Here is a 17920-nt window from a genome sequence, read left to right on the forward strand (position 1 = left end):
CCCAACCAGAGAAGAAACTGGAAAGTTACTGAATTCTAGTTTAGTGCAAATAAACAAACTAAGCTACTGCTGTGTAAAATTTGCTGTGTCTACTTGATACCTATTTAGCTCCATCTCCTGATAATGCCCCATGACATTTGCTGAGTGCAGATCTACCATGGTCAAATTCATTCACAAGTCTTTGCTTATGAAGTTTAAACTCTCTGGAATTCCTTTCACCTGGAAGTGGTGCTAATTGCTTTCAAGTAGTGAAAGCACTGCAGGACCCTTTCAGCTCTGACACTGAGCACTCAGCTCTTCAGCAGCAACTCTCAAAATTCTTTAAACAGTTGTAGCCACTCTGAAGTCCCTGTTTTTGCAGATGGTGACCTGGGGACATGGGTCATGGACAAGCTCACGGCTTGTGCTGGATCAACTGAGGAACATGAACGTCTCTGGGATTTTTCTACATCAAAGTGTGGGCACAGAGAGGGCCACAAACTGCCTCTGTCATGGGCTGCTGGAATTCATGGGTGCTGCTCAGCTCCCAGCAGGAGAGGACTGGGGCGCAGGATTCAATGGAGCTGCCATGAAAGAAGTGCTTATGAAAGGCCACTCACTAGGAAGGGGTTTCTGTGTCTGTGTATCACGTCAGGCTGAGCCAATGCCCCTCTGTCATGGTTCTCCTACCAGGAAATTTCCTGTGAATAGTAATTTCAGGTACCCAAAAAAAAAAAAGCTGAAACACGGTAGTAAAAATCAGACAGAAACAACAATAGAGGTTTTTATAACTGGAATCATTATTCATAAACATTCTCAGATTGGCCTTAAGGTACACACGTACAAAAGAGGAAATAAACCAGAGCAGCTCCAAGTTATGAACATGGCGATAGTATAAAATTTTCTGATAACATGAACATAATCTATATGCTGTAGCACCAGTTGCAGCACCGTTCCCTCATGCCTGTGTGCTGTCACTGTTTCACAGATGAGACTGAGCTCGTAAGAAAGACATTCCTAAATGGTGTACAGAGCTGCTAGATGAGGTAAAGCATGAAGGTAGCAATCAGGAGCTTAAAGCTGGAGCTTCTAAATTAGTTTTAACCTATAGAGCATGCAGCCAGTATTAACCAGGGGATTGATGCTGAACTTGCCTGGGGAAAGAGGGAAGCTTGGGAGAGAATAATGTAATAGTTGATAAAAATGTCTCTACTTCTGGTTTAAAAACTAAAACCAATCCATCCAAAACTCCTCCAAAAGACTGCCACCATTTCTCGCCCAATGATGAGGGAGGGATGGAGATCTCCCAAAGCCTGTACCACATGCAGGACAAGCACGCTGCCTCAGGTACAGCCTGCCAGTGTTGGAAGAAGCAGCACATTGGTAACAGAGGGATTTGGCTGGAAATGATGACTAGGAGCTAAATCACATCACTGGGGTTACACAAGCAGTTTTATTGCTATTCTAAGGGTACTTGACATGTTTCCATCCCTTCATGCAGCCCAGCCCGTGTTCAGCTGTTATGCAATCATTTTCATTAACAATTCTTTGCCAAAAGAAACATGACTGATCTTACAAAATTATAAAAGCGCGAAAAAGAGAGAGACAGAACCTTTAAATCAGCTTCCACACGAATAATTAACACAGACAAAGGTTATAATGGAAAGGCATTTTATTTTCACCAGGTAACACTCCTCCATGTATAAAGGAAGTAATGGGGAAAGAGAAAAAAACACAACAACCTCCCAAAACACTACTGTCACCATGAACACTTGAAAGATCAGGTCTGAGAGCTGCACCAAAGGCCTGCTCACGTCCTCCATTGCCTCCGTGAGGCAGAGCTGGTTTTGCATTCCCCACAACCAGGTTCACGTACAAAACAAGACTGATGCTGCCAGAGGCATTTTTAGCTCCTTGGGTCTCCTATGACATATTTAAACAAACTTTGGGCATACTAATAAAGCTAAAAAAAATGAAAATAATTTAAAAATTCATGGAAGGGAGCTCACTGTGCTAGTCCTGCATTTGTTTCAGCAGTAATTCAGTCCAGGATGCCTCTTGAGTGCAAACTGCATTAGGGGGCTGAAAGCATCAACTCTAATAAAAGATAACAGCCAACACACATATAAATAAGACTCATTTCCTTTTTTAAAACAACATAGGAAAGTCAATTCCCACTGCATGATTGATGGAGATTTCCTAAATATTAATAAATATATTACAGATATTTACAAGCTTCTGGTTTCATCCTCTGATGCTACTGTGAATTTCAGACCGTAAGTAGGACATGCTGGGCAGCACCGCGGGGTGTGCGGGCAAATGGCTGCAGTAGATTTGGGATGCTCGCGCAAGCAGCGAGATGGAAAGCTAAAAATAGCCACTCCACAGAGCCAGGCAACCAGGGAGCTGAGCTCCTTCAGGCTTTGTGTGACAAACCAACCCACTGCTTTTCCTTTTGCGGAATGAAATGCCGGGATAATGCGGGCAATTGTGCCAGGGAGGAAGGGATGGGAGGCAAGGGGAGAGGCAGCCCTCCACATCATGTTTTCTGGAGTCTGCCACAGAGTGTGTCAGCAGCCTGAAGGGTTTTTTCCAGGGAAAAAGGGAGGTTATCCAGGCATGGCAGCGCTGTGTGAGCAACAGGGAGCAGTTTGTACAACCACTGCACTGTTGTTCAGTGTCTGTGCCCTGCCCAGCATAGCTGAGCCCAGCCTGAGCCAAGGACTGTGGGGAGCCCGGAAAGGCACAATTGCAAGGCTCTGCTGCTGCCCCAGAGCCACCCCTGAACACTGCCAAGGTGGAGGGGGGCACAGGCATGAAGGACTCATTTCCCTTTGCACACTCAGGATTTACTTAGTCCTTCATCTTGCCTGCTCTACAACATCCTTAATTCCTCTCAAAGAGGAAGATAAACATGCTGGATACTCTGCACCTCAGTGGCTTGAGGACAGCAGAGAAGAGAACTGTGAGCAGAGGTCTGAGTGACGGTGGCCAGGGGATTTCCATGAGAAAATTATGACAACAACAACAGGGTAGATGCAAAGTGAGATTTCCTGCATTTCTTTCAGTCTAGTTTCCCTGATGCACTGTGCAGCCAACACACTGCCTGGTTTTGGCACAAAAACAAGAAAAAGTGCTGATGTGACTGAAGACAGGAGACCCTTCAAGCAACAGCAGAACCTTTCCCATCAGCCCGTCTCTGCTGCTCACCTTCTGCAATCCTACATACTTATCTCATGCCAGTACTCTAGGTGCTTTAACATGCAAGACATTTTTCCAGAGGTATCCCGAGGAGAGGGCCATAACACCTGACTTTACATGGGACAGCTATGAGGGAGAGTTAGCACTGAGCCCTGCTTTTCCTGTTTGCATTGGTTCAGAAAACATTAGAAACTATTCCAATAAGCCCTGCATATGCAAAAATTCTCATTTTTCAAGGGGGTGTTTAACAAAAAATAGGGATGGAAGAGTCCCTGGGAAGGTTTACAGATTGTGTGCTTTTCAAATCAGCTTAGAAGAGATGACATGGCTGGCTGCTCCTAAGGCTGCAATGTGACATGCACAGAGACTCCGAAGGGGAAGCCTTGCTCCCCTGGGCAGCAGGAGGCTCCCACAGTGGGGCTGCAGCCCAGCTACCACACTGGAGCCGACCAGCCTTGGTGCCTCCCAGCCTCAGCACTGTGCCTTGTCAGGGCTGGAGGGGCAGTCAGCCTCTTGGGCTTTGTGGACAGGGGAATCTGTTTTGATCAATATATTTTTAAAATCATGTTATAGAAATATAGTCCCAGCTACTTTGGAGCAGTTCTGAGGTATCTCTCATTAATCTGAAGTATAGAAATGTTAATAAATAGATCTGACGCTTTGCTGCTATGTCATTCTATAATACACTGCTATATAGATATTAAATATGCCCCAGGGTATTAAAAATTTATGAAAAAGTTACAGTAGTTGATTTTCAAGTATTAATAACTTGGCTATGTTAGCTTGTTTTAAATACCAAAAAGCTCTGGCCCCAAATTATTGACTAAACCCTGGCTATGCCTGAATTAAAAAAAAAAAAAAAGTAATTTGAATATAAAAAAAAGTACAAAAAAGCACAAGATGTCAGTTGATGTAACATCGTTGGAACTTCTAAACAACTAGTCTAGCACTGTTTTGTGAGTGAATTAGAAAGGGGAAAAGAATGAAAAAGAAAAGATTAAAGGAAAAAAGAGGTCGCTCCCAATCTGAGACAGCACTGTCTCAAATTTCAGCAGAACATGAATTTTTACAGCCAAGTTATAAACCCCATAAAAAATGGGGTTACTAGTGGATATGCTGTCAGACAGAACTATAGCAGTATCTGTGTGCTCCATTATAATACAAATTTACACCTTACTCACTGTTTTCTCTGAGTAACCACAAGAACAACTTTACAGGTATTCAGTTAAAATTAGAAGCCTCCCTTATTTCCCGTCCTCCTCATAAACTGTACAACTCTCTCTACTACTAAAATTCACTGCTACTATAGTCATTATCATACATTCAAGATAGAAAGTAAACTACTAAAACCTGCTCAGGAGACACTTAGAAGTACACTAAGGCTTAAAAAGTACAGCAGCTCAGGGGTATGGCCAACCACATGAGTGAAGAGCTTTGTCGCCTGCTTTGCCCCAGGACACAGACCTTGTAGAGCCCTGTGCTGAACCCTGATCTCAGAGCAACTGAAACGGTTCCAAGGAAGATGGTTTTACCCAGAGCCGCTCACACTCGGGGTCTGGTGTGCGATACGACCCTCCGCTGTTTCAACTAGGACGTGAGCACAACGAGGGTGGCAGCGCCCGTATGACTTACTGTTTGCTACTGTGCTAACACTGACACTTGGTTAGGTTTGGTTCCCCACTAAACACACATTTTCATCTCATCTCCTGAAAAATGATTCAAAGCATGGTTAAAAAAAGACTGAAAGCAAGAAAAGGCTTTCTAGTTTCGACACACACGTACAAAAGAGGCAACAATTTCAAACTATTGATTTTCTTCCAGTGGGAGCAGCTGACCCATTGCATCATTCTGCACAGATCTAAACATAGCGTCCTGTGTCTCCGGGAACCGCTGGAGTAGGAAATCCTGTGACCTAATGCAAATCCAAGCCAGTTGAGTGAAACGAAGCAAGGAAATTGATAATCTGTTTTCAGTGACCTTGCCCATGGATGATGACCTCATGAAGACAAAAGCAAAGAAAAAGGCACACGGCTCAGATCTCATTGATAGTCCTTTCGGAGGGGCAGTATTCGGAGGTTCCCGGGGATGACATGTAGAAGGACTGCGTTTTCCTTTTTAATCTGGCTCGCTTGTTGGCCAGAGATAGGCTGCGCCGGCTTGAATTGATGATTTCTGAAATAAACTTCTTGCAGTCCACGCAAACCTCCATTGTGCTCCAGTCCTCCATTAATTCTTTGGGAAACTCTTCATGTGACTTATCCACAGACTTGGACCTTGAGGTCAACCTGAAAGGCAAAAGAGCAGCATCTGTCATTTTATTCATTTTAGCACATCAGAAAGGTCTGGATTTAAATTTTCCTTTCTTCTGACCCAAAAATGACACCAGGAGACCAAATACTGGAGAGGACAGCTTCTGCCTGAATTGGCAACACTGCAGGGCATGTGTAATGTTTACAAGCTGTCAAAACCAACTTTACTAATAACTAAAAACATATGATGTTTTTGGCTAATCTACACAGCATCTTAGCACTGGTGATTAATGCAGAGGGTTTGTCCATTAGGTTCCCTCAAAAAGGAGCATTTCTTTCATATTTAATTTCTTGGATTAGCTTTGACAACCATCTGTGTATAAGACATAAAACCAACAGATAATTTGATAATATCAAAGTGAAAAAAATTGTGAAAATTTGAATTAGAAAAAACGTAAATCTGTGCACAAGACATCACTGAATTCCCATTCAGTGTGTGATTCTCGACTGAGAGATTTATCTCCTTCACATCACATGTTAAGTATATTTTTGCAGAGGTACTACAGACATACAGTTGTCCCAGACTCATATTATTTTTCAACTGTAATGTGAAAAACATTTAAGAAGACACAGTTAGTGTTGCTATTTCTGTAAATTAAAGCAAGAAGTAGAAGACACCTGGCTTTTCAGGCTTCAGAAGAGTTACTACAAGCATTAGAAACATTGACAACTACCAAACAGGTAGACAGCATCTTAACGATTGATAACCTCGTATGGAATTTGCAACAGACACAAGTGAGCTCGGGTTGTTTCTCACCTGCTCCGCAGTGAATGGTGGTGACTGGTAGAGGGTTTCTCTGGCCTCATAAAGCTTTCTCCTCCTTGCAAGGTTGAAGGTCCCAGCGAGAAGATGGGGAGAGTAGAGTATGGCTTTGATGGCAGTCGCATCTGTTGAAAACAGCAGAAGGAACATGCAGCATCATTACAAAGATTGCAGCTTTTTAGAAGGGCTCTAACTGTAAGTTCACTTACTTACTTTTTTGCAACACTGTGAGCATACAGGCCTGTGTAAGAAAGAAAGAGCATGAGTCAATCCACTAGGAAAAATAGAGATAAGAGAGAAATGTTTTCGGGAGTTAAAATCCTCCCCCATCCTTCCCTTAAACAAACATTTTCATTTTTAAGGCTTCTTCAACATAATAACTTCAAATCAGAACATGAAGCCAAAAGAAAGAAGAAACACTAAACAGAAAATACAGCTAAATTAAGAAATAAATTTAAAAAAACCCACAAAAATAAGCTGTTTTTCCTCTAAAGAAACCTCCTTTGGTAAGTGAGACACTAACTCAGTGGCTACATAGATCTCCTGACTTATTGTCTCACTGTTCAACTAAAAATCTACAATTTTGCCTGCAAATGATTCCTTCTCTCTTTCCCCCTGTCCCAATACTTGAAAAATAACTCAGAAGGTAAATTGCCTTGAAATGTTTTCCCCAACAACAGAGGCTGTGGAACTGTTGACTGGGGAGTCCAAGTAAATTCCAACTTCTTTCCCATAAGCATAAAAAACAAATGAGTGTTTCCCTCACTTTCAGTCAAAAGTTTCAGTCCAAGGAAGCAATTCTGTCACTTAGGAAAGAAATATTTTTGCACAGTTTTGGATTTTTTTTAACAGAGACTGTTACAGAAATAAACCCAATCAACAGTAGACAGCAGAAATTTTTGAGGGTTTCTAATGTATAAACCAATAATTTTCCCTCTGAAATGGTACCCATTTATTAAAACATATTAAATATTTACCTCTTACAGAACTGACAAGTGTAAGACCAGGTAAAGAAAGAAAACCTTCTTGTTCGACAGCAAAAGCAGAGCTAAAAGAAGAACAGAGGAATCCACAATGTTAGGTGAAGTCACACACAGTGATGACTTCATGTACCAGTTGCTATCAGCAAGATCACAGTTGTACTACTACATCCAGTTCTGGGGTTCATACTTCTAAGATGATATTGAAAAGAAGATCCAGAATTTTATCTTCATATATTTATGAAGGAGTAAATTAATTAAACCATCAACTTACTTTGAGATTTGATAAAAGCTCATTACTAAGCTTTATATATCATGACAATAGGCAACAGCTGAATCTAAGATTCTTGTTCCTCTGCCTTGAATGTATTAAATTTTTAAAAGAAATCTGCATACTAGAGACAGGTAGGCCTGTAGGTAAAATACACAGCGAAGTCAAAATACACTTGCTGGAGGTGTTCAAGAAGCAGAACTCAAAAGTGGGGGAAAAGGGCGCTGCTTCCACTGGTAAGTACCAATCTGCAGTTTACAGAAAAAAATGCCTCACTGAATAGGTCTCCAATATTAAACTTCCTTCTGGGGGTCATATGTCATCTGACTTCTCTGAAGAACTTTTATTTCCTCTATGCTTAATAGTAAGGATTCATATATGAAGAACTTGCAGTTTCCTACTGCTATCTGTAACCAATCCCGCAGAAGGTATGGGGACAGAAATCACTTCAGTCAATACAGGATAAGAAACAAATGTGTAAATGGGAAGCTTGGCCTCCTTCAGTAACCTTTGGAGCCTCCACAGACTCAGCCCTACCTTTCCTTTTTTGAGAGCAGTGTAGACATCTTTATATTGCTGGTACTTTTCCAGCTCTGCCTTCACCAGCACCTGACGGATGTGCATGACCTCCTCCACTGTCAGAGCTAGACATTCCACTGGGTAACAGAACTCCTCCTGGAAGCCAAAAACCCCATATTATTTCAAAGACAAACAGCTTCTTCCAGATGCCAACCTAGACAACCAGCCACCTGGTTAGTAACTCCAGAAACAGGGGGTTTCTCCCTTCAAACTGGAATAGCACTGGCTCTTTCACGGGCATCACGTGACTACCAAACCATTGGAAGTGCGTAGGTGGTATTATGTTCAACCTTCACAACAATGACAGTTTTCTTAATCTTTCCTCCTCAAACCACTCGATCCTTCTCTCCATTTGTCTTCTATTACAAAGATTTGTTTCCAACCAATCAACAATCAGATTTATAATTTGAAAGGGAAAAGATAGTATGACAGATGGCATTATTTTATGCATATTGTTTGAAGTAAACATAAAATAATTTCTCTGAGACTTTGTGATGCCCGGAGTGGCCAAGAAAAGTTGTTAGTAGCCCATTCTAGCAGAAATTTTTATTCAGTGGTACCACATCTTGGTGCTCACATTATCAGAATTCCACCAAGACTACAAAAAGTTACATCAGTTCCGGCAGAAAAGTTCTCCTCTCTGGACCAGGAAAGTGACAGCAGCAATTTAAGCTTTAGAAAATAATCTTCCAATATCAAGCAGGTGAACTGGTTATCCAATGTTGCATTATTAATGGCAGAAACTCAAATAGAGACTAACAACACAACCTTCCACTTACAAAATTTTGCATTTTTTCTGTATTAGAGCATTTAGGAGAATATTGAATGGAGAACTCGTGAATTTGGTACCAGGGAATAAAAAGCGCCAACCCAATTTGTAATCCAGCCCAGTAGTTGATTATACATTTCCAACAGAAAGACAGAAACCTCTGTGGGAACTCCCATTGCTTTATGCTTAGTGAACCTTTTCAAGTCAGCCCAGAGGGGCTACTGTGTGGTAATGACAATGACATGCAATGCTCTCTGAATAAATGAAGGAAATTTCTCTTGTAAATACAAAGACATGGCTGACAGTTTGGAGATCTCGTTTACAAATTGAAGTGATGAATCAGATTAGTACGGAAATGCTCCATTTCCATGTACTCAGAGGTCTGTTCTGTCTTTCCATCAGATTAAAAAGAAAATCTTTCTACGTTGCAGACCTGGCAAACATTAGCATTTAGGAACCACCACATTTTTAAAAACTTGTTGTCTTACCCATCTAGAAAGGGAACACAAAGAAACTTCACTCTGTTTAAGGTACCCCAAGAAAGACTAGAATTGAGTTAACTTTGTTAGATTTGACATCTAAAACTTTGGGGTATGGAACACTAGTTTTCTGGAAAGAACAAACTATGTCAAAAGCAGTTGCAATTTGCTCTGAGGTGTAAAACTGCCCAGCCAAAACAAAGTAACTTCTGTTCCTTATGAACAACTTTACAGCTAACCAGCAGCTCTCAGCATTTAGTTCTGGGTTCTTCCCATAGCAACTGCCTTGCTATGGAGAAGGCACGGCTGAAGGCTGGGGCGAGATGGGAGAGGAAGTGGGTGGGAAAGCGGGATGCATACAATGCCAGCAAACCCCCTCGATTCTATATCGTGGGAGACTGGGAAAAACTATCCGAGGTGAATGAGGCTGACTGCATGCTTGTAATCAATCAGAGCTTTAAGTCCTTTAGAAATACATTTCTTACTTGAAGCTCTTCCTATCCCCTCATGAAAGCCCATTCCTTTACTTTACAGAACGATGACGGCAGGGAATATTGCTCCTTTGAAGAAAGTCTGTGGATCTGCTATAGGTGTAGAGCACGTACTAGGGGAATAGTGTGGGCCTGTTGTCGTACCAATCGAAAATGAATATCATTAAAATAGGAATAGCCAGCAGGCGACAGGGGAAACATAGAAAATGTTCACATGTTTAAATGCTAATGTTTTAATTCCAGAGGTTACACAAGGACAACAAAATGTTAATGCAACATTAAATGAAAGATAAATACTCTGCCGATTTCAGAAAACTGCTTGGGTTTTTTTGTCCCTTTTCAGAATAGAAATAAGTACACCAGAAAATTTTTTGTTTCTACAGTACCTCTAAGGCATTGAAATTAATTAAAATTATGCTAAGCACTGGCTAAACTTCATTGAACAATGATGCTTTGGAGTTATTGCTCAAACTTCCAACAATAATATGCACTCAAATTAGGCAGGTCCAAATGAGAGCACTCTCTACAATACTTGCATACAACAGAACACAGGAAAGACAAAATATGGTTTGAATGGTCTTGATTTTCTGGAATAAAACTCCATTTTCATTTTAATATTAAAGACAAGTCCATATGCTTACTTTTAAAGGGGAAAAAATATTACTTAAAAATACTGTTTTGAACTTGAAGTTTCCATGATCGTCTTGAGAATTGGCTTAACACTAACTACGCAGTCACCTTAGAAACACTGTAATAGTTTAAGGTGTATATGTGTAATTTCTTTTGCTCCGGAAAAGCGGGTAGTAAGAATTGCATATCCATAATATGAAATAAAGTGCTTTGTAGGCCATTCTCAGCATACACGCTCCTAATAGGTCCTTATGACTAACACATTTTTACTCTAATGTATTCCTTGTAAAACTTCTCACTAAAGGATGTCACTAGGCATTCAAATGAGCAGCATATTATTAAATTGCAAAATGAACAAGTGTCAGATTTGCCTCTAAATTCTGCAATTCACAATTAGTCAAGCACTCTAAACTCTTGTTCCTTTTGCAGACTAAAAGTTTCTAGAAGGTCGGTTGGGTATCTCAACAATAAACTCTCCTGCAAGAAGTTTCACCCTTCCACTTAGTGGCTGGGACAAGAAAAAGAAGGAAAAATGAAATTATTCATGTTCAATTCTACATTGGGGTAAGGAAAAATTAAATTACTCATGTTCAGTTCTACATAGGGGTAAATGAATTAGTTTTCAGTGGATTTGCCTTCCCTGGTACATGACTCTGAGTTATTCTGCAAGTTCTGATACGTAAGTGTGCTGAGGACCAAAACAATATGTAGGTGTTTTCAAGTAAAGCAGATTGTAAATGCCCTTCCATTCTATATAGTCTATCTTGGTAGAAACATAAAACCTAATTCTTTTCAGCATAGTCCATGGATTACAATAGTTTTGTTCGATTTTTGCTGTAGGATCTTCACGTGCTGTAATATTTAAGGTCTGTCCCACTGAAAATCTTGTGATGTTGCATTTTTAGTTTGCTGTCCTTTCAGAACTGATTTCTTTTCCCCGTGAGGTGATTGAAGACACACAGGTATCCTACACACATTTAAATCAATGTCAATCAAGTGCAATGTCCCAGCTTGAGCTGTAATTCTTGCCACAGCTGAGGAAGTGCTCCCCTAGCAGGGAACATGCTGGTGAAGGTGATTTCCAAAGCCAGCAAAAAGAGGCAAACCTTTGCGGGTTTCCACCTGCTGGCAAAAGCTCTCTCACAGAGATAGTACATAGCCCCTGCCACCCCACACATGGCTGCTTCAACGGGATGAGAGCTGAGCAGAGAAGCTGCTTGCATAGTTGAAAAAAGTGGTCTGAAAGTCATCCTTGGAAATAAACTGGTTATCCTAGGAACCTGAACAATAGATAGGAAGCAGAGAAGCGAACGCTGTGTATAAATGAAACCATTAGCTTTGGTCCTCTGGGTCATGTAAAAAAATAATGATGATAATAATAATTAAAAAAGCAAACAGACTACAAAGGCATCCATAGGTACATCTCAGGACACTGACTTCATCTCACTGATTAAGCTCCAAGTCAGCTCACTAAAGTAAGCATACCACCAGGACTGCCCCCCCAAAATCACTGGAGCCACTCTGCTTTTCCATGTAGCACTGATAGGGTGACACATCAAAAGGACTATGTTTGGCGCTTTTCCAAGCTTGTTTCCCCTCCCCACCTACTTAGGCCTTACTCCCTCTATCTGATGAGATGCCAGTTCACAAAACCATCGTTAGTATGCAAGACAGACCAGTTTCTTGCTAATCCTGCTAAGAGACTGTAGCAACCCCCTGACTGGTTTCACTGCCATCGAAGGCTATTTATTGACGAGGCCTCCTTCACCTTGGAGAGAAACTGAGGTCACAGGAGCTGGTGATAAGAACTGAAATTCCATCAGTCCTGAAGGAAGGGATCAAGAAGTGTGATGTCAAATAAAAGATAAATAATATTCTGCACTTATTGAGAAGCATTCACTCCTGGAAGGGCAATTTTACATATGCAACATCTGGCACAGGCACTGGAAGGTTGGCATCCCTCCGGGGAAGGAGAGAGTTGCAGAAAGATGAAGCTTTCTGGAACTGGGCCAGTGCCAGCATATCAGAACTCATCTATCAAAACGAAAAACAAGAGTATTGTGGGAGTTGCCTGTCACACCCTAGAGGGCACCATTGTCAAGTTAAAGAATTAGGTCTCTAGGCATCAAATAAAATAGGTTCTTACTAATGGAACATCATTTCACTACTATCTTTCCTTCTTTCTCACTTCAAAGCCAAAAGCAAGGTAGGTGACAGTTCTCTGAAGATTTAAAAAAAACCAAAAGAAACCCCAAAAAAATCCAACTAAAAAAATGACCAAAACAAACAAACCAAGCTCCCTCCAAACACAAAAGAAACTAATAAAACCCTTCCTATCTGTTTCCAGATCAGCCTGACTAATCTCATGGCTTTTTCTCCCTTTTCCTTTAGTATTTTTCAAGGGGAATGGAATAACTCAGATTTTCTACAATAGTTTTATTTTGTATGTATTTTTCTAGGCATATGTCAGTGAACAGACTGACAGAGTACACACGTGATCAAAAAGATCCTGGTGAGAAGTTGGTTGACCTATTTAAAATACCGGCCTCATGTGAGATTTTTAAGTTGGATGATCCTCTCAAATACACAAGATTAATATTACGATGTAACATAGATACACTAAAAGTAGGATGGAGCAAATGTATCAGTATAGCATATAATGCTTTCTGAACCCCTCCTCTCTTTAAACTACTTGTCTGTGAGTAACTCTAGGCCTACCAGAAAATAAAGCTTGGGTTTCCACATACAGTGAGTGGCCAGCAGGAAACCCATTTTATGTGATAGTGTTTTCAAATGCATGTTTGAAGGAGCCCTCCAGCTTGGTTCTGCTGCAATATGTTCTGCTCCAAGTTCACTTTGGTAGATGTCTACTTGTGTTGTGCATTTATCAACACGTTACTACCTGACCTTCAGCAGGAATGAGGAACTACATTCTACCTGGAAGGATGTAATCAAATCCAGCAGACTCTCTGAAAAGGGAAAGGACTTCATGGGAATATTTGGAGATATTTTTCTTGTTACTGATCAACTTCATCACGTAATAGGTTTGGATCCTGGCCATCATCTCTTGGGCCAACAAAAATGCTCTTCAAAGCCTGTTAATACCACTGCACTACAAGACTGGGCAAGTGAATATTACCTTCCTTTCAAAACTAGGATGTGTTTATTGATTTTCCTATTCACCAGCACCTCATGGGGCATACTCTGAAACCCTGCTGGTAGGAAAAGAGACAAGGAACATATCCTACATGAAATCGCAAAGCACTAATCAGTATGTCAGCATAAATGAACCAGGATTTCATACCCTTTGGTGTTTGTACTCTGTTGGAAAACAGTTCTCAATTAAAGCTAATTGATCAAATGCACTGTACTTTCTTTTCAAGCACAGGTTTTTGCCTCAGTAACTTCAACAAAGCAACACAGACAAACCTTGATTTGGACTACTAAAAGAGCTTTCATATATATAAACATTACCATGCAAATTCTTAAGGTGGGAAAAAAAGAAACCATTCCATTCATTCAGTCATTAACAGCAATACTTCCAACAACTAAAAAAATTCCCCCAAATCCCAAAATAGATCCACTGCTTTTGAATTGTCACTATTCAAGTGGAAAATCTGTAAGGTGAAGTTCATTTGTTTTGGTAACATTCTGAAACAAAATCAAGACACGTGGCATTACCCAGAGTCCTAATCAAAGTGCAAATGTTTTCTGAGGCACCTGTACCTGGGTTTTTGGATAAATATGCTAGAGAGACAAAGTTCAAATCTTGATTTCAAAATGTCTTTAGTAGCCAAGGGCTGTTTCTGAATTGAGTTTTCTTTGAGTCAAGCTCTAATCACACTGAAGCCAAGTTTTTATTTTCATTATACTCTTAGCATGCCTCTTTTTCTCTCTCCTACCACCCCCTCCACTTACAAGTGACCTGGAGCTCTGTTTTGAAGGGGGTAGGAACTGTCTCACATTGGTTGGTGTTTCCTTTTCAATGGAGTGTCGTCTCTGAGGTGGCTGCCGTCTCTCAGGCTGTGGTGTAGACGATATGGGCAAGAACTTCGGAGGCACTAAGGATTCAAACAGCACAAAAAAGTTAGTTCTTGTAAGGGAGACTGTTCATTAACATTGCTCAGTATTAATCCAGCCACTGATTTGCTAGAATTCCTACTGGTAGCTGAAGTTACCCATCCATACTCAGAGCTCATACTCAGAGACAGGTATCCCATTCATCACATCTTCCAGACTGAGAGAATAGGAATACTCATAAAACTAGCAAATAAGACACACCAGTTCCCATGGTGTTTCAGGATATTGGCTTATTCTGCTTATTTCACCATCATGCACAGAAAATACATGCACAGATTGCAGGTTTCGTTACGAAACCTTTCCAGTGAAACTGAAACACTTTGAAACAAAGAAAAATACTGTTACACAGTAAAGGCTACAATAACTGAATACTTGAAAGAAAAAAAGACCAAATGTTCTCCTTTGGTCTGTAAATAGTAATACCCATGATTGTTGTATGGCTTTCAAACAAGTACGTTCACTGCCATGGTGACAGATATGCAAGAAACTTCTGAATTTGTCCCAGGTTAGAACATGTTTTTGCAGCAACAAATTATTTTATGAGATGAGCAGAGCTAACCTATCCCTCCATTCCCTTTTTGACTACAGTTTTACATGGAGTATGAAACCTTCTCCTTCACAAAGAGGTCCGCACATAGTGGGGAGTAATGGCTTCCAACTGTTTATCACATTTGACCCATTCAGCACGTTCTAGGGTTCAGCTTTAGAGGATTATTCCATTAACAATGCTCAGCTTTAACCTTCTATAAAAGTTTCAGATGAAGTTCACAGCACAGAAGACAACAGAAGTGTGTAAAAGCAGCCACTGGGCTCTCTCACAATAACTTACTCTTCCTGCTGCTGGTGCCTTCTTGAGAGGGGTCTTCCACTTGTGAGGGGGAGATGCTGCTGCTACTTCCTGACTTGTGCACTGATTCCTCCTGTTTGGCAAGAGGAAAAGAAACAGAATTCCTCAGGGACTGTTCTTAGTTCTTTTACTGCTTCTTAGTACACAGAAACTGTAAGCTATCACAGATATTTTGCACCATTCAATCACTCAAAGCCCTAGAAGTCCTGAGAAAAACATTGACTCTGCACAGTACTGAGCAAATGGAAACTTTATTTCTTGCACTAACAAGGAATCAGCATTTAGATTTCTCTAGTTGCCAAAGGAATGAGAGCCACTCACGTAAGTGACTCAGGTAAAGAGAAACTAATCTGATTTGCACTGCACTGTTTCTCTAATTCCCAATCCTGGTGCATTTCTCCTTTCTTCTGTATTTTAAAAGAAATCTCATTCACTATAAAAGTGTGCTTCTTCACAACAGCCAAATGCAACTCCTGCAAGATGAAGGAAAGTGAAATGGGTTTTGACTAACAACTTTCAACTAGCTAAAGCATTATGTCACCCAAATTATTAAATCCTTTGCTTTCACCTAAAAACTGTCTTCAGTTGCCAGATTGAAAGTAAAGATACAGATCATCACAGGAGCCTCCCAAAGGAACAGTACTGAAGGACCAAGTGTGAATGCTCTTTAGCTCCGATGTGAATGCCTTCAACCAAGAAGACTTAAATGATGTAAGTTGTCAAGATATACAGATCAAACATGTGACCTGCTCTAAATCCAGCAGGTGGCCGAACCTCTCTCTCACAATTTCCTTAGTTAAGTGAGCTGAAAGCAGGAAAACCTCCACTGGCTGAAAGATTGCCTTCTTTGGCAACAGCCAGTCAGACAGAAAAGCTGGCAGGACCACCTCAATGAGCACCACGCATCACAGAACAGAGGCTTCTACAAGTTCCCAGGTATTCCTGGTTTGTCATTTCAAATTATTACTTCTGTGCACAAACACGTGCACTGAAAATGCTATTGTTGCCCTACAGTTTCTCAAACATAGAAAGCTTTGTTCAGAATGAAATCTTGTGTAGGAAGTACTGATGAATCATTGTACTTATTTCTTCATATCTATACAGTAACTGTTGACTATTATGGTAGACTATCTGACATTTTACATTTGAGGTTGGATCAACACAACATCCAAAACTATGCACTTCTTCATAGAGTGCTAAACAATTATAATTTTACAGGTACTGAAAAGCTGCAGCTTTAAAGGCATCACTCTAAAACATGTAACAATGTTACAGACATGATTTTTGTCCAGATAGATGTAGCTTCATTAGGAAGATACAATTTTTATATCTGTTTTAAAAAATCACTATTAGATTGCTACTTCTTCTAGCCACACAAAGCAAAACAGCACATCCTGCTCCCCGCCCCTTGGAAACTGGGTGATGCAGAAAAATCAAGGACAGAAAGAAGTAATGATTCATACAGTATTCATCCTTGCCAGTGAATGGGCATAGGGCTGTATCAGACCTTCCCTTTCACCTCTATCTGGCTACACTGAGTGTTGGGATGTAGCCTGCATCACAATACAGCTGAAAGAATAAAGGAGATTCAGGATGAAGAAAATGTGTCTGCATCGTAGCTCATTTGGAGGTCCAAAGCTTAGCAGTGCAGGTATTTCCAGCCTGTAATTTAGGGCATAGTCATAATTTCCCTCCCAGTGAGTAGCTCTAAATAGGTTAAGCCCAATTTGAACTGTAGTCAAAAAGGTGGCCGAGTCATTTACAGGCAATCAGGACAAAACAAACGCTTTTCTGCGTGTTACATGCAAAGTAAAAGTCAGGAAACAAATAAGACATTTTGACAGAGTGATCTTCACTTTCTTCAAATGTTCTATGTCCCACCTCCTTCATCAGCTTGAAAATTTCACCCTAACTCCCTTCAGTTTATTTTCACTACTTTAGCACTGTTCCTGAGCCCCAACCAGTATTCTGCTTCAGCATCTGGAACATCTCAGTTGCTTCACCAGTTATGTCTGTTGACTCAACCCAGTACAGCATGTGTTCTCTGTGACAGCTCGATGTTACTGATTTATTCTCAATTTATCTTTTGCTGTATGTTTCAGAGCTTATTCCATACCACTTTGCTTGCCTACACAGTATTCCCTAATCGATAGCCACATTCAGACATCTTGATTTTCCCTCCTACAAGAATTATTTCACATTTCCCTTTACATAATTTTCTTTTACTGACTTCTGCTCATTTTTCTGTGTGAAATATCGTGCTGCATTAGCTTCAAGGATGCACAGAAGCTGTAAGTTCAAGATCCAACTCTCATTGACAGGTCTTAATATTCCTGCATTCTGCCCAGCTTCATTTATGTTAACAAAACCTCATGTAGCCTCTGTTGTAATCTTAAAGACTGATGAGTGATTTCAGAATGCAAATCTCTTCTGCTTTCAGAACAGATGTATCAAATTATGCACCCACACAAGTCACCCACAGGATAACCCCTAATACAAAGAGGACCAACCTTTCACAGATCAAGAAAGTATGCAAAGAGAT

General features: G+C 40.6%; 1 protein-coding gene across 5 annotated transcripts in view; it reads right to left on the bottom strand.

Moving 5' to 3' along the window:
* Positions 1–757: 757 nt before the first annotated feature.
* Positions 758–17920, bottom strand: part of SPIRE1 (spire type actin nucleation factor 1) — a 126823-nt gene continuing 109660 nt past the window's right edge. For 2 of the 5 annotated variants that reach the window (XM_027650987.1, XM_027650988.1), the window contains 7 exons: positions 15361–15451; positions 14415–14512; positions 8041–8178; positions 7230–7300; positions 6466–6493; positions 6247–6377; positions 758–5465 (listed from right to left, as the gene is read on the bottom strand). In XM_027650987.1, the coding sequence (XP_027506788.1) occupies positions 5213–5465; positions 6247–6377; positions 6466–6493; positions 7230–7300; positions 8041–8178; positions 14415–14512; positions 15361–15451 (810 nt within the window). In that variant the 3' untranslated portion in view covers positions 758–5212. Of the gene's footprint in view, positions 5466–6246; positions 6378–6461; positions 6494–7229; positions 7301–8040; positions 8179–14369; positions 14513–15360; positions 15452–17920 lie in introns of all 5 variants that reach the window. The other 3 variants (XM_027650985.1, XM_027650986.1, XM_027650989.1) reach the window with 2 other exon arrangements.

The sequence above is a fragment of the Corapipo altera genome, unplaced genomic scaffold (genome assembly GCF_003945725.1).
Source record: "Corapipo altera isolate COAL_440 unplaced genomic scaffold, ASM394572v1 24, whole genome shotgun sequence".
In the NCBI taxonomy this organism is placed as follows: Eukaryota; Metazoa; Chordata; class Aves; order Passeriformes; family Pipridae; genus Corapipo; species Corapipo altera.